General features: G+C 47.0%; 1 protein-coding gene across 2 annotated transcripts in view; it reads right to left on the bottom strand.

The window, feature by feature from the left end:
- Nucleotides 1-20,820, bottom strand: part of TTLL6 (tubulin tyrosine ligase like 6) — a 28,564-nt gene that overhangs the window by 2,755 nt on the left and 4,989 nt on the right. For both annotated transcript variants that reach the window (XM_037033483.1, XM_037033485.1), the window contains exons 6-13: nt 20,693-20,778; nt 16,454-16,679; nt 14,341-14,516; nt 13,322-13,510; nt 12,325-12,502; nt 11,123-11,404; nt 3,051-3,414; nt 2,165-2,433 (exon numbers count right to left, since the gene is read on the bottom strand). In XM_037033483.1, coding sequence (XP_036889378.1) covers nt 2,165-2,433; nt 3,051-3,414; nt 11,123-11,404; nt 12,325-12,502; nt 13,322-13,510; nt 14,341-14,516; nt 16,454-16,679; nt 20,693-20,778 — 1,770 coding nt within the window. The remainder of the gene's footprint in view (nt 1-2,164; nt 2,434-3,050; nt 3,415-11,122; nt 11,405-12,324; nt 12,503-13,321; nt 13,511-14,340; nt 14,517-16,453; nt 16,680-20,692; nt 20,779-20,820) is intronic.

Raw genomic sequence — 20,820 nt, 5'->3', positions numbered from 1 at the left:
GGAATGGAATAACCAAGACTGGGGAGTGCCCAGTCTGTGGGAGATGGGCCACAAGACCCCTGCCCCAGGGAGACCCCAGTCTGATTATAGAGGCATAGTTCATGTCCTTAGGGAGTATCTATTCTCTTTTTTTTTAAAGATTTTATTTATTTATTTTTAGAGAAAAGAAGGGAGAAAGAGAAGGAGAGAAACATCAGTGTGTGGTTGCCTCTTGCACACCCCCACCCGGGGACCTGGCCTTCAACCTAGGCATGTGCCCTGACTGGGAATCGAACCAGTGACCCTTTGGTTCACAGGCTGCTGTTCAATCCACTGAGCCACACCAGCTGGGGGGAGGGAATATCTATTCTGATTGGGGAGGCAAAAAAGACCAAAACAGAATGCTGTTTGGCTTTTTCTTTTTTCTTTTTTTTTAATATTTTATTTATTTATCTTTCGAGGGGAAGGGAAGGAGAGAGGGAGAGAAACATCAATGTATGGTTGCCTTTCATGCATCCCCTGCTGGGTGTTGGCCTGCAGGGAACTGGCCTGCAACCCTGGCATGTGCCCTGACTGGGAATTGAACTGCGATCGTCTGGTTCGCAGGTCTGTTTGGCTTTTTCTGCTAAGAGGTTCAGAGCCAAGTTCATTGGTTGATGCAGGAAGCACGTGATCACACCCTGTTAACATAATTACCTCCTCCTTTTCTCTGTGTGACTTCTGATCATTATAACTTCATCTGAACAATCATATTAAATAAAAACTTTCATCATAATCTGCTACATCAGCCCTCTTATTTTAAACAGTAGGAGCATAAATCGCAATAAATATGTAAGCAACCATATCTTTACTTAAAATTCCAGTACTGAAAAATGATGAATGGAAGACAGAGGGGGTGGGGGTGAGCTCTGTAAGCATCCGAGAGTTTTGATCCACTAAACAGGCCCACAGGTCGGACCTGGCTGTCACCCCCCTTTGCCCAAGGCTGGGTCTAGGAGGAGGACAGTCGTCACTACCGCACCTCACGTGCTTCCTCAAAAGGCAAATTCCCAGGGTCCCATCCTGAACCTCTTGTATCAGAATTTCCAGATGTGGCCTAGGAAACTACAGGCTTAGCAGTGGCCCCGGCATGATTCCCGTCATCAGGGAATCCAAAAAACACCAGGCCCCATATTTCTCTGAGGATGGTGAAAAAGCCATCAAAACCACCTGGAGGAGCTTCTTAAAAATGCAGATTCCCTCCCCCGCTAGGATCTACTGAATCAGAAATTCTGAAAGTGGGCCCCAGAATATGCATTTTTACGAGCACTGAGAGTTATGCCTATGGGCCGATGTTTATTCACTGGCCCTTCTGCAGTGTGAGTCACAGCGTGGCCAGGTCAGACTGTCTGGTCAGCCTGGTCAGCCTGGTCAGTCTGGCAGGAGTGAGCGGAATGATTAAAATGTATACAGCCTTCTTCAGTAGGCAGCCTCCCCTATACAGGGTGTGGCAAAAGTTGGTTTACAGTTGTGAGTATGCAAAACACAGAATTTCTTCTTGTATTATTATTTATTAACTGTTGTATTAGCATTTTCTATAGGTACCACTGTAAATCAACTCTTGCTCCACCCTGTATGCACTTCTGTGTTGTAGACTTCTTGTAAGTTTTTACACACCACCTTCCTTCAGAAGCACCAGAGTTCTAACACAGGGTTCCTCACTCTTTTTGGTCGTTTCATATGGTAGAATGAAAGCTTAAAGATCTTTGTTTCCAAATCTCAGGATCACTGTCCGGTTGTTCAGCCCCCTCAGCGTATTCCATTACAGGGCCAGCCCTGGGGGCAAGTGGCCTGGACCTACCTAGCCCAGACCGGCACAGCACAAAAGGTGTGGGAATCAATCTCTCACAGTTGACATGATTCTACTGCTGGGACCTGTATTCATGATGGTCTCAATTTTAGCCATAAGTGAAAGATGAGGCAAAGTGCACTTAAAGCAGTGGGGACAGATCAGTCACAGCAGAAATATACATGGCCGGGGGTGGGGGAAGGGGTCACATTTCAATACAGGTTAGTCTTAATTATCTACTTACCTGTATATCTTAATCAACCCAGCCATCCACCTACCTACCCAACATTCCAGAAATATACACACATGGTGCTTGCCAACGAGCCAGGCACCTTAAGGAAGTACAGGTGGGCCTACCTATTTCCTGTCACATGGTTTTTGGCCAGCGATCAGGCAGTGACCGTACGCTTCTGGATGCTGTATACACGGGTCTCTCATCGCCCCTGTGTGTCTTCTGCCAGGCCTCGGACCCAGCGGGGCTGAGGTGGCGATCACCACTAGATCCCTCACAGGAGCACCCCGGCTGGGAGAATTCTTCAGGAGGAGGACGGAGGACACGTCCAGCGGCCTCTTCCCTCCAGAGCTCTGGCTGTGGAAGTAGCACTCCTGGGGCGAGGAGGAGTTTTCTGGAAAGGCAAAGCCATTGGCATTACCCATTTGTGCTGCTAGACTCACAGCGCTAATTTCTGGCAATTTCTAGGATCGCCTGGCCTAAATCTGATTTGGAATCAGAATCATCCATTGTTCCTTTTCTCCAGATAGGTTCTCTTCCCTGTTTTTTCATACTTAATGCCCCCCACTGGTGCAGACTTAGCTGAACGGGCCTGAATGAGGGTACCCTAGACATAGTATTCTATTTTAATTGTTCTTGTCTTTCTTTTTTTTAAAATATTTTATTTATTTATAGAGGGGAAGGGAAGGAGAGAGGAAGAGAAACATCAATGTATGGTTGCTTCTCATGCATCCCCTGCAAGGAACTGGCCCCTGCTGGGAACTGGCCTGCAACCCAGGCATGTGCCCTGACTGGAAATTGAACCGCGATTGTTTGGTTTGCAGGCCCGTGCTCAATCCACTGAGCTACACCAGCCAGGGCTGTTCTTGTCTTTCAATAAGACTGGAGGCTGCCTAAGGACAGGGTACGCACACTCCTCCGGACTGGATGCTTCCCCCATATTAGGACTGATTCTGTTGTTTACTCCATCCCCTAAGCTCTTGGCACTTCCCTGTAGAGGTTGGCACTCACGTGACTGGTTACTTAACACCAGCTTTGAGTTGTAGAGAGCTGGGGACATGGAGAACGTCTCCCTCAGTCGAGCCTTGGTGAGTAGCTCTGAAAGATGCCGCTTCCTCAGGTGATTCTTTAGTAAAGCCCATCTCGGGTTCAGATTCCCCAAGAAGTGTTGGGATGTCATAGGCAGAGAAATTTTTGATATTTTCTCCTGGAGAAAGTGCTCGGCAATCTGCTGTTTCTTGCACATGAAGGAGACCACCCTGTCCACCTCTGGGCTGCTGCATTCAGAGCTGACCGTCACGATGGTGCTCAGGAGAGACTCAGGGGAGTCTGAGACCTGGGTAGTCGATTCGGAGGTGTCTATTGAAGTTAAGGGCTAGAAGAGAAAACAATGCAAAATGAGGCCATGGAAAACAAAGGGCTCCTTTCTATGTCATTCTTGATTTAAACAGACTGAGCTGATTTCATCAGCAGGAAGGTGAGGAAAAAATACGTAAAACGCTAGGGCAGAAGATGGTGGGGGGCGTCCACAGAGCTTTCTCTGGAGGTCTTTAAACATGGCAGGGTTTTAAACACTAGAGAATGGTAATCAGAGAAACATATTATTTCACAGTTATTAGGCTGGCAAACATTAGAAGCTGTTGGAGGAGTGTGGAGAGAGGTACAGGGACTCTCGTCCGCTGCTGATGAGCATGTAGACAGCCATTCTGGTGAGCCAGCTTGAAATGCTTGGTCAAATAAGATGACAAATACCCTGTGACCAGCAACTCTGTTCCTAGGTATACATTTAAAATAAGATGTTAGATAGTTCCTTTTGAAAAAGTATGGTCGCCAATGTTCCCAGCAACATTGTTCTCAATAGCCAAAAGCAGCCAAATGTGCATGAAAAGATGAATGGATAAATGTAGTATATAATGGAATACTATTCAGCCTTAAAAAATATGAAAATTCTGGTATATAATAGAACATGAATGAACTTTGAAAATATTATGCTAAGTGAAATAAGCCAGACACAGAAGTACAAATACTGTATGGTTTCACTTATAGGAGGTACCTGCAGTAGCCATAGATACAAAAAGCAAAATAGAAAGGAACAAAATAAGGCAGAAAAAACACTTGAAGAAATAATGACCACAAATTTCTCAAATTCGTTAGAAGTCATCAATTTCCAGAACCAAGAAGCTCGAGAATACTAAATACAATAAATACAAATAAAACTACACTCGGACACATCTTAACCAAATAGCTGAAGTCCAGAGATAAAGAGAGTAGCCATTTAAAAAATGATACATTGCATATAGGGGACAATGTCATAAATTAAAGAAGGAAAAAGAGAAAGAGAAGGAAAAAGAGAGAGAGAGAGAGGAAGGAAGGAAGGAAGGAAGGAAGGAAGGAAAGAAGGAAGGAAGGAAGGAAGGAAAGAAGGAAGGAAGGAAGGAAGGAAGGAAAAGAAACGAAACCAGAACACAGTGGAACAACATTTTGAAAGTGCTGCAGGAAAAATAATGTCAGCCCAAAATTCTAGGTCCAACAAAAATATCCTTAAAGTAGCCCTTGCTGGTGTAGCTCAGTGGATTGAACGTGGGCCTGTGAACCACACAATCATGGTTTGATTCCCAGTCAGGGCACATGCCTGGGTTGCAGGCCAGTTCCCAGCATGGGACTCACGAGAGGCAACCATACATTGATATTTCTCTCCTTTTCTCCTTTCCTCTAAAGATAAATAAATTAAAATTCTAACAAAAAAAATCCTTAAAGTAAAACCTAAATAAAGTCATTTTCAGATAAACAAAACCAGAAAACTCATCACCAGCATATAGAGGTGCATTACAATAATTACTAATGGGAGTTTTTTAGGCTAAAGAGAAATCACATCACACAATAAATAAATCCAAAGTAAATAGAAAAAAAGTATTCATAAAGAGTAGAAATCAATGAAATCCAAGGTCAGAAAATGAAACCAAAACCCAGTCCTTTGAAAAAAGTAAATACATTGATAAATTCTTAGCAACACTTACCAAAAAAAAAAAAAAAAGTGAAAGAATAAATGAATTACCAATATTGGGAATGAAAGAGAGCCTCACTACAGATTCTGCAGATATTAAAAGAATAATAGGAGACTACTATAAACAATTTTTTAAAATATTTTATTTATTTACTTTAGAGAGATGGGGAAGGGAGAGAGAAAGAAAGGGAGAGAAACATCAATGTTTGGTTGCCTCTAGCACACCCCCTACTGGGAACGGGCCTGCAACTCAGGCATGTGCCCTGACTGGGAATTGAACCGTGATCATGTAGTTCACAGGCCCACGTTCAATCCACAGAGCTACACCAGCCAGGGCAACAATTTTTCATATATACATACATACAACAGTTAAAATGAACCAATACCTCAAAAATAAAAAACATTCNAGTATATAATGGAATACTATTCAGCCTTAAAAAATATGAAAATTCTGGTATATAATAGAACATGAATGAACTTTGAAAATATTATGCTAAGTGAAATAAGCCAGACACAGAAGTACAAATACTGTATGGTTTCACTTATAGGAGGTACCTGCAGTAGTCACAGATACAAAAAGCAAAATAGAAAGGAACAAAATAAGGCAGAAAAAACACTTGAAGAAATAATGACCAAAAATTTCTCAAATTCGTTAGAAGTCATCAATTTCCAGAACCAAGAAGCTCAAGAATACTAAATACAATAAATACAAATAAAACTACACTCGGACACATCTTAACCAAATAGCTGAAGTCCAGAGATAAAGAGAGTAACCATTTAAAAAATGATACATTGCATATAGGGGACAATGTTATAAATTAAAGAAGGAAAAAGAGAAAGAGAAAGAAGGAGAGAGAGAGAGAGAGAGGAAGGAAGGAAGGAAGGAAGGAAGGAAGGAAGGAAGGAAGGAAGGAAGGAAGGAAGGAAGGAAGGAAAGAAGGAAAAGAAACGAAACCAGAGCATAGTGGAACAACATTTTGAAAGTGCTGCAGGAAAAATAATGTCAGCCCAAAATTCTAGGTCCAACAAAAATATCCTTAAAGTAGCCCTTGCTGGTGTAGCTCAGTGGATTGAACGTGGGCCTGCGAACCACACGATCATGGTTTGATTTCCAGTCAGGGCACATGCCTGGGTTGCAGGCCAGTTCCCAGCAGGGGGCTCACGAGAGGCAACCACACATTGATATTTCTCTCCTTTTCTCCTTTCCTCTAAAGATAAATAAATTAAAATTCTAACAAAAAATATGAAATGAAAGAGAGCCTCACTACAGATTCTGTAGACATTAAAAGAATAATAGGAGACTACTATAAACAATTTTTTAAAATATTTTATTTATTTATTTTAGAGAGATGGGGAAGGGAGAGAGAAAGAAAGGGAGAGAAACATCCATGTGTGGTTGCCTCTAGCACACCCCCTGCTGGGAACGGGCCTGCAACTCAGGCATGTGCCCTGACGGGGAATTGAACCGTGATCATGTAGTTCACAGGCCCACGTTCAATCCACAGAGCTACACCAGCCAGGGCAACAATTTTTCATATATACATACATACAACAGTTAAAATGAACCAATACCTCAAAAATAAAAAACATTCAAAATAAAAATCATAACTGTTAAAGAAATTGAAAATGTAGTTGAAGGAATATGTATTCCAAAAAACAACCCTTAAGACCCAGATAGTTTCACTGGAGAACTCTAACCAAACATTTAAATACAAATAATGACAATTCTACACAATCTCTTCCAGAAAACAAAGGAGGAAAGAACACTTTCATATTTATTTTCTGGAGTCAGCATTATCTTAATATCAAAGAAAGACAGAAAGTAGAAGAAAAAAACTACAGACCAATATCTCTTATGAACACAGACATAAAAATCCTCAACAAAACATCAGCAAATGGAATCCAGAAATGTGCAAAAAGAAAAAAATACCCCCCCCCGACTAGTGTGACTTGGTGGGGTAGGTGTCGTATCACAGAGAGAAAGGCTGCCGGTTGGATTCCCATTCCCAGTCAGGGCACATGCCTGGATTGCGGGCCAGCCCTCTGCATTGGGGGTATGCAAGAGGCAACTGATTGATATTTCTCTCACACATTGATGTTTCTCTCCCTCTCTTTCTCCCCCCCCCTTGCCTTCTCTCTAAAAATAAATAAACAAAATATTTTTTAAAAATACCTATGACAAAGTGAGGTTTATTCCAGTAATTCAAGGTTGGCTCAATATTTTCAAAAATCAGTCTTTGTAATCCACCATATTAACAGTGTAAAGTAGAATTGTATACTTAAGATTTGAGCATTTCAAAATATATAAGTTTAATTTTTTTTAAAGAAAAATGGGGTTCAACAAGAAAAAATAGGACATATACCCTGGCTGGTGTAGCTCAGTGGACTGAGTGTGGGCCTGCGAACCAGAGGATCTCGGTTCAATTACCAGTCAGGGCACATGCCTGGGTTGTAGGTTGGTTCCCAGTGAGGGACCCACGAGAGGCAATCATACATTGATATTTCTCTCCCTTTCTCCTTCCCTTCCCCTCTAAAGATAAATAAATAAAATCTTTTAAAAAAATAGGACATAGAATGAGATATATAACCCAATAAAATTTAAGTAAATTTTCAATTTATGCATTTAAGAAATCTTTACTTTGCAAAGAAACATACTAACAAAAGATGGTGGATTGGAGAATGGAGGTGGGTATAGGGGAAAACGGGGTAAGTACTGGGTTGGCCAAAAAGTCTGTTTAGTTTTTTCCGCAAAATAAAAGATACATTTTTCATTTTCACCAATAACTTAACTGGTTTGGATATTTTGAGTGTGTTGGCTATCTCCGGCATGATATAACATTAATTATCCTCAATTAATATCTTAATTTGATCACTATCAACTTCCACCGGTCTGCTGGTCTACCCAACTGCATGATGCAGTGAGAAGTCTCCAGCATGAACTTTGGACATATTTGATCAATCACAGCACCTTCTCCATACACTGCAGAAATCTTTTTTTGTGTTTCAGTTGCATTTTTACTTTTCTTGAAATAATAAAGCATAGCCCTGACTGGTGTAGCTCAGTGGATTGAGCGCGGGCCTGCGAACCAGACGATCGTGGTTCGATTCCCAGTCAGGGCACATGCCTGGGTTGCAGGCCAGTTCCCTGCAGGCCAACTCCCAGCAGGGGACACACAAAAGGCAACCATACATTGATGTTTCTCTCCCTCTCTCCTTCCCTTCTAAAGATAAATAAAGAAAGAATGCTTTTAAAAAAAGAAATAATAAAGCATAATATGCCAAACATGTTGCTTATTTTTTCTATCTTTAATATTAAAATGACTGCACAAAATACACTAATTTTGATTTTTTTAATGCTCACTGATAATAACAGCTGTCAACAATACAATCTAACAACATTAAATTGTTTTAAATGAAGTTAAAGACAACTAAGTGCTATTAGAGCCATCTTATGGAAAAAAAACAAACGAACCTTTTTGCTGACCCAGTACATAAATTAAACAGGTAAATGTGTTGAATGAACCAAGTGTGATGCAGCATACTGAACCAAAGATTTTGACTGAATCAGCCTCCTACACATGAAATTTTAAAAAATGGCCCTGGCTGGTGTAGCTCAGTGGATTGAGTGCGGGCCTGGGAACCAAGAGGTAGCTGGTTTGATTCCCAGTCAGGGCACATGCCTGGGTTGTGGGCCAGGTCCCCAGTAGGGGGCACATGAGAGGCAACCACACATTGATGTTTCTCTTCTCTTTCTCCTTCCCTTCCCTTCTCTCTAAAAATAAATAAATAAAACATTAAAAAAAAAAGAACCCATAAGAATTCAATCCTCATCTCTACTTATAAAAAGAAATATTGTTGCCCTACTTTTTTAATCTCTTTACAGTTAAGTAGCACTGCTTTAACTCCTAGGTTCGTGAGAAAGGAGCAAAGGCATTCTTAAGAAGTAGCAGTGATATTAAAATAAGAGCCAATGCTCGCTGCATCCTGTGCATCAGACCCCACTCTGAGCGTTTTCATGAATCCTTTCATGTAATCCTCACAGTAATCCACTAGTAGGCCCGCCATTTTTTCAGCTGGGGAAACCGAGGCTGGTGGAGATTAAAGTGACTAGACGGAAGCCATATATATAATACAAGGAGATGCCAGGGTCCAAACTGTACTCTTTTGGCGCATGTGTGTGCTTAAAAAACACATAAAACTTACCATCTTAACCATTTTTCAGTGTCCAGTGGCGTTAACTGTATGCGCGTCATTGGGCAACAGATCTCTGAACTTCTCTAACTTGCAGAACTGAAATTCCACACCCACTAAACAACCTCTTTGTACCGCCCTGCAGCCCCTGGCCACCTCCATTCTGCTTTCTGCTTCTGAGAGTTTGACTATGCTACATACCTCATGTCAGTGGAATCTGTCTTTTCATGACTGGCTTATTTTGCTTTGGAGAATGGTCTATTTAAGTCTTTGGCTTATTTAAATGTGGTGTCACTGTTGTTTGGCAGTGGTAAGACTTCTGTATATAACATGGATACTAACCCCTTATCAGATACATGGTTTGCCAGTGTTTTCTCCCATTCCACCGGTTGCCTGTTCACTCTGTTGGTTAAGTTTGATGTAGTCCCCACTTATCTAGTTTTGCTTTAGTTGCCAGTACTTTTGGTGTCGTATCCAAGAAATCATTGCCAAGTCCAATGCCATGAAGCTCCACACTCTCTTAAAGGTGTTTATCCAACTGTGGGTTGTAAACCTATTAGTAGGTCATGAAATTAATTTAGTGGGTTGTAACGGATATTTTTAAAGAGGATAAAACAGAATAGCACAGAATAGAAAATATCCAAGGAGTCACAATATTTAGTATGGCGAAGCATTGTTGTAGAAACTTTTTCTGGTCGTGTATCTATGTGATGGGCTGCAAAATAAAATGGATCTCTACTGTGGGCTGTGGTTAGAAATTTGAAAAAAAGCTGCCTTAAGCTATCCTGTGCTTGGACCAAGCAAAGGCCCAAGATGCTGAAAATTTCCCCGTAGTTACAGTCGGGTCATCACACCGCCCTTGGTGGGCCTAATTAGGATGAATGCCAAAGACCTGTGCTTAAACTGTCAGGGCCGCATTCCTGTGGCAACCTAGTGTCTGCAAAAGTAGAAAGTCAACGGTCACATTAAAGTCATATTTCTGATGTGAATTTTATTGGCCTTGTTTGTTTTGATTTGGTTTTGTAGTTACATAGGAGTTATAAGCATAAAGATTTTGTATCTGGTTTTATACTTGCATATATTTATAAAAACAATTTAAGTCTACATTGGGGATCTCAGTTTTCCTTCAGTTAAGAGGTGTGTGAGAAACACTGTTTAAGTGGTGTGTCGGGTTTAAGAGTGCCCCCTCCCCAAGTTCATGTACACGTACAACCTCAGAATGTGACCTTAGTTGGAAAAAGGATATCTGTAGGTATAAGTTAAAACAAGGTCATAGTGGATTAGGGTGAGGCCTAAATCTGATGACTGGCATCCTTACAAGAAGGCCATGTGAAGACATATAGAGGAGAAACAAAGCGGGGAGAGTCCATGCGATGACAGAGGCAGAGGCTGGACTTACGTGGCCGCAAGCGAAGGAATGCCAAGGATGGCCGGCAACCACTGGTAAGTAGCATGAAGCAAGGAAAGCTCCTGGAGAGCCTTCAGGGGGAGCATGGCCCTGCTGGCACCTGTTTTCAGACTGCTAGTCCCCCTAACTTGAGAGGATGCATTAATGTTTTAAGCCACCTAGTGGGTGGCAATTTGTTATAGCAGCCCTAGGACCCAAACAGTGGCAGCCAAATCCCCGAAGCACACACTTTACTCGGCCTAAAAAGAGGGACTACACAGGATGGCCTTTCGAAAAGCCCCAAAAGTGTCAGTCTCTCCTCTTAGCAGCTATGCCATTCCACAGCTTGGGCTTCGTGAGTGGGGAAATCAAGGCCCAGGGAGGTGAAACGGCTTACTCAAAGGGCCACAGGACAACAGGGGTAGAGAAGGGACAAGAAAGCGATACTCCCATCACCACCTCCTGAGCTCGGCCCTCTGGGACGTCGCCCACTCCACTCACCACAGTGCCAGTGAATACATTCACTGCAGAGGCAGACTTGGCTTCCTTGATTCCGAAGGTGGGTTTACTGAGCTCCAGCCCAGAGCAGCTGAGAAGCCTCGAATTTCTGAGGTCGGGGACGGAGGAGCAATGTCTTGCAGACGCAGGCTTGGGAGGAGCAGGGTCCTCCTCCTCCTTGGGGGCCTCCTGGTCAAGGCTGCTCTCTGTCTCATTTTTCTTTGCATCTCTGACATTCAAGAGCATGTCAAGGGCACAGGACTCTAAAGTCAATGGCTGGAAGGACTGGAAAGGAGGAAACCAAACACACAGCTCCTGGGAACCCAGCTCTGTCTACTTCCAGATTCATCTGCACCCAAGAGTAGGTACAAAGGAGATGCGGAGAAGGAAAGCAGTCGGTGTCCAAGTCTCCTAGAGAGCTCATGGGCGGCTTCATGGGGTCTTTGAACCACTTAAAGCTATAACTTTGTATACTTTATGGCAAAAGACTCCATAGCTTTTATCAGATCCTCAGAGAGTCTACAACCCCAACAAAGTTGTAGGAAAAAACAGAAACACAAAACCCTGTTCTAATCCTGTCCCTTTGGGTGAGTCTTTGAGAAGAAGGGGAGGGACTAAAAATCAGCTGAATCTGTCCACTGAGCCAGAAGAGAAAGGCAGGCAGAGAAGGGGAATCCAGAGATTCAAATCACAGGACAACTGGCCTGCAGCCAGGATATGGTCCACACTTAGAGCAGAGAACAGGCTGGAAGGACCTAGCTGTGGTCAGCCACCCATGCAATGTCCGGAGGGTCCTGCCTCCTAGAAACGCCTTCCTGCGGCCTCCTTTCTCAGCTGTGCCCCTGGCCTCTTGGAAGGGAGTGTTACAACCCAAACTGGAGTTAAGGACAATGAGTACATGTAGTCCTGGAGTCCACTCTCTACGTGGGGATTCTGGCCAGCCTCCCAGCTCCTAACTCCCACTGGCGGAGGCAAGAAGGACAGACCAGTGAGCACCCACTCTGCCTGGGTGGAGGGATCCTCTGAAGGAGGCTGGGCTCCTTGTGACTTCTAGGCTCCCCCTGCGGTGGCCCAGCCCTCCGTGCAGCCCCATTCCTTCAGTGTGTCTGGGCTCTGAGTAGTGGTCTCCTCGGCAACCACCCACGGATTGGCCCCAGTCGGGGAAGGGTGCTGGGCACCGGGGCTCCCCTCCCATCCAGGTTTACTTGTTTGGAGGCGTAGGTGGTGGCGGCCTTGTATTTCTGCTGTTGCATCTGCTGCCAGGTTTTCAAGCCCTTGCCTCTCGCTTGTTCACCTGCCGACTCCCCCTGCGTCTCTACCTTCTTCTCTTTCGTTTGGAAGGATTTTTTCTCCTCTTTTAGTCTCAGCTTCTGGATCAGCTGCCTGCCCATTGAGGAAAAGTGAGTGTCATGTGGGTTAGGGAGGGGCTTCACGTGAGGGCATTCTCCTGGTGGGGTAGACAAGACCAGGCAAAGAGCAGAGACCGCCACATTCCCCCCACCCCAGCATGTCTAGTCTGCACAGTGATTGAAGGTCACAGAACAGGAGGCGAAGGAGTCATCGTTCGCATACCATTCCCAGTCTAAGCAATGGAATCCATAAAGAGACGTGCAAGAATGGGACTCCACTCCACCACACCTCTATCTCTCGCCCCACCTCCCAGTAGGCTAGATCCCATACATGGCAAGGGCTGAGAAGAGGTCTGGGCAGAAGGACAAAGTCAAGGGCTCCCACACTGGACCTCTACCTATCCTGGGCCTGTCTGACCAGGGATGTAGTAGAAATAATGTAGTCACATGAGTCAGGAGACAGGGGCTCAGCTCACTTCTGTCACTATCGCTATACAATGTCTTCTCCATCCTGCCATGAAATGAGGTGGTGGGTAGGCACTGGACCGGAAGGCATGAGTCCCTTCCAGCTCTTAGATTATACACCTGCCCAAACCAGGAGGCAGCTCTGAGGGGCGGGACGTTCTGGAGTCGGGTGGGGGTACCTATCTCAGGGGTGAGTTTCTAGAAACAGCCACATATCTACTTAACGCCCCACAACAGGGAACCTTCCAATTCCCGGTCCTTATGAGACTAGAGCAAATGTCTCCCTAGCCGTGTAGCTCACAGGCCCTCCGCAAAGCCCCAAGCCAGTCACCCGCAGGCGGAGCACAGTCCCCTCCACACCCCCGCCCGCCTCCAGGTGCCTTCCTACCGGGCATACAGCTCCCGGGCTCTGGAGGCAACGGTGTTCTGGAAGAGGGAGCTGTTGTCCTGGAAGAACTTCTCATACTTCTCCGAACTCAGGCTGGGATAAATCAGGCGGAACCCTCCACAGTTTTCCCTTTCATACTTCTCGGTTATCGCCAGACGCGAGGCCTGGAAACCCTTGACTTCCTCCATCCTGTTGGCAACCAGAACAGAGGGCTGTGCTGGGACATGGCCCAGTGCTTGGAAGGAACATGGCCACTCTGGAGGTCATCTGGGGCCCGGCGGAGGCAGCCTTGCCCCCAACGGTCATCAGGTGGTTTTTCCTAAACGTTGCCCTGAGAAGATTCTAGCCCTCCCAGGAGAGCCAACGTAACACACGAAGTGCTGATTAGAACAGTCTTCCCAACACTTCACTGAATTCTCTCCTGTTACAAGGAAAGCCCTTTTCCCTCTCAGCTTAGTTCTGACGAGGCAGACTGTCCCCACCTTCCAGGTCACAGCCCCCCCCCCGACCCTGTCCTCCACAGAATGATAGCTTGTGTTTTGCTAAATCTGAGGGGCTTCTTGGATGAGCATGATGAGCTTCTATGAGCTCTGATGATCTCATTCTTCCTCACAGTCCCCTGGGAAGGTGGCGGCCAGGGAAGGAGGAGCAGTAAGTCCTTTTTACAGTGGGGAAACCAAGTGCCACTGAGCTATCTAGGGCCAAGTTGAGAGGAGGAGAATGATTCAGGGGAGAGCCCTGGCTCATCCACTGAGGAGTCTTTTTGTTTTTAATTAAAGGAGGGAAACATCGATGTGTGGTTGCCTCTCGCATACCCCACACCAGGGAACCTGGCCTGCGACCCAGCAACTCAGGCATGTGCCTTGACTGGGACTCGAACCGGCAACCCCTTGGTTCACAGGCAGGCACTCAATCCACTGAGCCACACCAGCCAGGGCCAGGCCAGTCTTACTGGGAGTGGAGAACTCATTAAAAAATAGGGCCCCCCCGCCCCCCGAGGGCGAGGAGTGCTGCTGTACCTGCTCTCCCGAGAGCGGCACTGCTGCAGGAAACGCCCCCGCTGCCTCTCCTCCTCCAAGACTCTCTTTTTGTCACAGCTTCCCAGGTTGATCAGGACCATGGTGTCATACAGCAGACTGTCCTTCACCTCTTTATCCACGCAGGAGTCCGTGGAGAAGCTCGGAGAGTGGTTGACCTGTGAGGGCAAGACGGCAGCTGGGAGCTGGGCTGTCCAGAGTGAAAGCAGAGAGTGAGGCCCAAATGCCACCTCCGGGGAGCTCCCTAAGCCCACCTGGGGGCCCTGGCTACCAAGACAAGTGGGAGAGGGAGAGGGAGAGGTCTGGCCTGGAGCCACAGGGAGGAAAGGAGGAAGTGGAACCCTTCTAGTTTAACTAGCTTCTATTTTAGTCCTTTCTTCTGGAGAGGTATCAGGGAGGACCCCGTCCTTGGTGTCCCCTCTATGGTGTGTGTGGTGATCCCTCACGTGCACTGGGCATCCACAGAGCAGGTGGAAGGGTCAGTCCAAAGGGCCAGACGGGACAGTAGGGAGTAGGAAGGAGTGATGCACTCGGGACCCTGACCAGGGTTGCAGGGGAGGCGGGTGGGGGAAGGGAGAGGACTCACTCCCACTCACAGAAAAGTCCATATTGTTCAGAGGTGCTATGTGACATTTGAAGAGTTCCAGCAGTTTCTGCAGGCTTGCTCCTGATTGCTAGCTAATTCCACTCTTTGGGTAAGAGTGCCAAACAGCCATATTCCCACCCATACCTGGGAACAAAGACTGGGAGGGAAGGAAAGGCAAAGCCCCAGGTATCTGACCTGTAATTCTGGGCTCCCTGCTCCGGACGCTGACTAGCTGGCACTAGCATCTCTGACTTGTACTACCCCCACCCCCGCCCAATCTGGGAAAGAGACAGCCACCAGAAGCTTCTCTTCCTCCTCCTCCCACCACCCTGTGGGCCTAGGGGAAGCAGGAAACTCACTGAGTGCCCCCCACACCCATTCCTGTGGCCACAGACACCAGGCCATTCTCTATTAGTGTGGGAGCTGAGTGGTTCCGTCCTGAGAGCCAGGCCTGACAGCTCCCATCTGCTCTTCAGATTCATCAACCCGTATTTTTATTTTTATGTTTTATTACTTAAAAAAAAATTGGCCCTGGCTAGTATAGCTCAGTGGATTGAGCACCAGCCTGCAAACCAAAAGGTCGAGGGTTCGATTCTGAGTCAGGGTGCATGCCTGGGTTGCAAGCCAATGTTTCTCTCCCTCTCTTTCTCCATCCTTTGCCCTCTTTTTTAAAAAATATTTTATTTATTTATTTAGAGAGAGGGGAAGGGAGGGAGAAAGAGAGGGCGAGAAACATCAATGTGTGGTTGCCTCTTATGTGGCCCCCACTGGGGACCTGGCCCGCAACCCAGGCATGTGCCCTGACTGGGAATCTAACTGGCAACCCTTTGGTTCACAGCCTGAGCTCAAACTACTGAGCTACACCAGCCAGGACATCCCCTCCTTCTAAAAACAAATAAATAAAATCTTTTTAAAAATAAAAATAAAATTTCTTTAAAAAGTTTTTTTTTTCTATCCTCACCCAAAGACATACTTATAAAGAAAGGGGAAGGGAGGGAGGAAGAAAGGGAGTGAAATATCAATAGAGAGAGAAACATCAATCGGCCGCCTCCTATATGTGCCCCGCCTGGGGATCGAACCCACAACCTAGGCATGTGCCCTGATCAGGATCCAACCTGTAACCTTTCGGTCGATACTTCAACCAAATGAACCATATTGGCCAGGGTCATCAACCCAGCTTTGATGAAGAACACCCCCTTTCTGGGAGACGACTCAGTTAAAAGGGGAGAGCTGTCTTTAGAATCACTCGGTGCCTGAGATCTGCGTTTCCAAGTCTCCGTGAACTTCAAAAAGGCACAGGAGTTCTCCAATTCCCTGCCATCTACCCCCCTCTGGTGGCCACTTCTCAGCTAAGGGACAAGCCCCAGGCAGCAAGCACTGTGGAAGGAACCGGAGCAATTCAGTCGATTAAACATTATCTAGCTGAGCTGGGAGGGCGGAGAGGTGAGCCTGAAGCCAGCTGACCCCGAGAACAGCGGCCAGTTTCCACCCTCCGCCCAGCCTCCCTACCTCCAGCAGCCAGGGCTTGAGTTTGCGGTCCAACAAAATGTCGAAGCCCAGGATCTCAAAGCAGGCGCTGTTGAGTGTGTGGTTGGGGAAGCAGGTGTGGTAGTTGTGCTTGATGATGGGGTAGGCCGAGATGATGGTCTTGATGATGACATCCTCGATATCCCTCCATATCTGATCCACATTGTAGCCTTGGCTCTCCATGTACTTGTTGAAGGTGGAGAGCTTCCTGGAGGGGAACCGAAGGCCGGGATGAAGGGCAGCCCACCTCTGGTCGTCTAAGGCCATGGCATGCTGGCAACCAGAAACTTCTGGGGAAAGGAAGGTGCCCCAGAGCCAATAGGGATGGGCACCCAGGAGCTGAGATGTCACCAGGACTACGTCAGCTCAGAAGAGGCCTGCGAGAGCCTCGGGGCCACACTCCTCAGGACTCCACAGCCCTGGAGTGGGCACAGATATAATGAAATGTAAGACCTGCCTGGGCACTTTCACTGTGACCCAGAACACAGTGAATACAGGGGAGAAAAGAACTGAGAAGTAGTTAGTATGGAGAGCAGACTGTTGCAAAAGATGGGGAAGAGAAAGGAAAACAGAGGGAGAGAAGGGAGGACTCTGCCTAGCAACAAGACCCAGAAGGCCAGGGCGCCATTCTAACCTTCAAGGAGCTCAAGTACAACAGGGGACACAAGACGGGCATGTGTACCAAGCAAAGGGCAGGTAGAGGCTCCAGCTGATGTTGACCATCAGGGCGGCGGGAGTCCAAAGGTGGAAAGGTCACTGTGGGTGGGTACACTCGGATTTCACAGGCTTGTCCTTAGAGGTGGAGCCCAGTCCTCCCGCCTGGGAAGTGAGGAAAGAGACGCCCACAGAGAAGATGGGTTCACCGTCACTACAGTGGCTATGTGGCTGGACCAGAGCCCAGAACCCATCAGGGGAGGCAACAGGAAGCTTAGTGAAACAGAATGACCTTCAAGAATGTTACCCCATGGTTCTTAACTTGTGACACATGGACATAAACTAGGGGCGGGGGGAATGGTGATGGGGTGCAGGGTGGAGGGGAATGAAGGGGGGAATAGGACAATGTTAATGGCATAATCAATCAAATATATTTTTTAAAAAAGAACATTACCCCATGTTTTCTATCAGAGCAGAGCAAAGGCAGAGAGGTGGGAATGAGCAAGGCCTATACAACAAATGTGAGCTAAAGAGTGTCTTGCCCTGGCTGGTGTGGCTCAGTGGATTGAGTGCCAATCTGCAAACCAAAAGGTCGCTGGTTCGATTCCCAGTCAGAGCACATGCCTGGCTTGCAGGCCAGGTCCCCAGTTGGGGGTGTACCAAGGGCAACTAATGGATGTATCTCTCACACATTGTTTCTCTCCCTACTTCCTCCCCTTCTCCCTAAAAATAAATAAATAAAACATTTTTTTTAAAAAATAGAGAGTGCCCTGGCAGAACGCCATGGATGAAATAGTACAGGCAGTGGTGCCTAGAGGTCAAGGTGTGGCCTCAGAAGTTTTCATTCCAGCTCTGGCACTTCCTAAAAGTGCCACCTCGGGCAAGTTACTTAACCTTTTTGCACTTGTTTCCTAATATGTAAAATCAGGATGATACTAATACAGTGTGTTTGTGAGGATTCACTGGACTGAGGTACGGAACTTTCTGGCCTACTGCAAGTACTCAAAAAGTAAAACGTTGCCTATTCGTGTCATAGTAAGAATAGTGGAAAGTGGGTCTGGTTAAATTATAGTTGTTTGAACTTGATGTTCTAGGCACCAAGGAGTCACACTGCTTACTGAGAGTGGAAGCAATGAGTATATGGAATGTGTAATAAATAATGACAGCACCCACGTGCACGGGAGTTATTGTGTTCAAAGCCCATTCATACACATCATCTCAACAGGTCCTTACAGCATGTATGTGAAGCTGGCCAGCCAGAATTCTTATTTTATTATGTCATTTTACAGGTGAGAAAATGAGGGTACAGCGAGGGTAGGCAGAGGTGTTTGGAGCCAGGGGGGAAGAGCAAGGAGGTCAACCCAGGCCTTGGGTCTAAGGCTGAAGTGAGGCCTGGGCCTGGTGGAAAGAAGGAGACAAAGGGACATTTGAAGGAGAGATGTTCACGATTCAAGGACTTGCTGGAAAAGGAACCTTCCAAGAGGATACCAAACTCTAAAGCTGCAGATTAAAAAGTGCAGATGGAGAAGCTGGGCAGGGGGACCAGCGTGGAACGCTGAAGTGGAAGCCGGGACAGGGAACGCATCCACGGTGGGAAAGCTGAGCTGGCAGTGACAGGGACACATCTGCGTGCAGCTGAGGAGAGAGGGGCCTGGAGCTCAGGGGACAGAAGCCAAGCCACCGAGGACAGGGCAGGGGCCAGGGGGACAGCCGACTGCTCCGGCAGGGAGGGTGGATGGAGAAGATCAGGGCGTGAGGTCAGACTGAGAGAGAGGGGAGGAGAAAGGGTGAGAAGGAAGAGGCAGGAAGGAGGAGGAAGGTGGGGCTGCAGAACAACGCCCTACACCCTCGCCTTGGTCCTGGCACTCCCTGACACCCCTAGTCGCGAGGACCCCAAGCTTGTTGTTGGAGCGCCAGTTCTCATAAGAGGAGGGAAATGAGGACCCTTCAATGATATGCCCTTAGACTAAGAAACAAAAGGATAACATGAACTTCGCACACTGCCCATGTTGCTCTCATAGGTCATTTGAGTTTCACAGTGTCCCTATGAGGTGGGCAGGGCTGAAAATATCAGGAATAGAGTCTTGTCACCCTCATTTTAAAGGCCAAAAAATGGAGGCTCAGAGCAATGAAGGGACTTGCCCAAGGTGACTCAGGGGGTGAGTCAGAGCAGCTGGCAGCCAGGCCTGACCAAGCACTGCAGCTCCAGGGGTAGCAGCGCAGGAGGCTCGGCTGGTGCCCACAGTCCTGGTGGGGAGACGGGGTGGGAGGGCTTCAGACTAGATGGATGGCTGGTGTCTCCTGGAAACACCAGCCACACCCAGCATGTCCCCTTCAAGCAGGTTTAACCTAGTGGTTTGCCATCTGCTTTTTGGAACTCTGCCACTGAGGGCGTCGCAACATCTCCCTGTGCTCTGAAGTCAAACACGTTGCTGTTTATCAGTCCATTGAATTGGGTGCAGGATAAGGAGCGTGTGCCCTGGAGTCCTGCAGACTCACCTCCTTGTCCCCCTGTCCCATTTATTTTTTTTATTTAATTATTGATCAAGTACAGTTTTCTGTCTTATATTCCCTGCCCTGTCTACCCCCCACCCAGTGCTCCCACCTCCCTCCCATTTCCACCCCCCACCTTAGTTATTGTCCATGTGTCCTTTATACTTGTTCCTGTGCCTCTGTCACATTTAGAACTGTGTGACCTTGGGCAACCTACTGAAGCTCTCGGACTTGGTGTCTGAATCTGTAGAATGGAGAGGGTGCCTAACTCATATTCTCCACCTACAAAGGGTCAGTTATAACACATTTGCCATGGTGTTGTAAACATTTACTAAAAAAAAAAAAACAAAACGGCACCCAGAGTGCCCAGCTCAGGCCCCGACACACAAGAGGCCTCCACAAACACTTCCTCTGACTCTCCCTTCCGTCTGGTCGTATTCACACCCTTCAGTCCCCCTTTTTCTTTAAAACTCCAGCGAGATGGGATTAGACGGCGGTATGCACATAAAAGCCGCTTGGGAGGGTACTCGAGCATTCCACTCATTTTTCCCTCCTCTGGACAATCTTAAAGTCAGCTAGCCACACACGTCATGTCACACCAGGCATCGCCACACAGCGTCTGAGAAGCTCTACTAGACAACACCCCAGGGAACCACAAGCTTAGGGACAGCTGCCTGGCACGCCCCTCTCCCGAGGCAGAGCAGCAATCAGCAAATATCGGTTGGTTTGGAAATGTCCGAAGGGCCAACTGTAACAACAGTGAGTCTTGGGTGTGTGTGTGTGTGTGTGTGTGTGTGTGTGCGCGCGCGCGCGCCCAGCCGGGGAAACAGTTCATGTTTATCTCTCCTCCTCCTGTTCTCCTAAGGTTTATGACAGGGCCTTCTTTTAATGATTAACTGCCAGAGGGCAGAGACTGAGGAGTCTGTTGTGGGTTTAGAGGCAAAGAAACGTTTTCTGAGAGCACGTGACCCACAATGGAAGCACTGCTGGGGACTGGCAGGGTTTGGGCCCAGCCCCCGAGAGCAGCCCTGGGACGGGCAGGGAAAGGAAAGAGGCGCGAGGCCACTTGCTTACCTCTTACTGCCAGAGTGAGCATCTTGAATGAAATTGGAGCTGTGCTTATTAATGGAGTAATTAGTCAGGTGCATGCAGACGTCATCCTGGGGGAAGAGACACAAGTCTGTGGGGTCAGAGCAAGGGCA

This window comes from Sturnira hondurensis, unplaced genomic scaffold (genome assembly GCF_014824575.4).
Source record: "Sturnira hondurensis isolate 20B ecotype Veracruz unplaced genomic scaffold, ASM1482457v3 Scaffold0021632, whole genome shotgun sequence".
Classification (NCBI taxonomy): Eukaryota; Metazoa; Chordata; class Mammalia; order Chiroptera; family Phyllostomidae; genus Sturnira; species Sturnira hondurensis.
The sequence above is the reverse complement of the archived record's forward strand: the minus strand, read 5'-3'. Positions and strand labels throughout refer to the sequence as shown.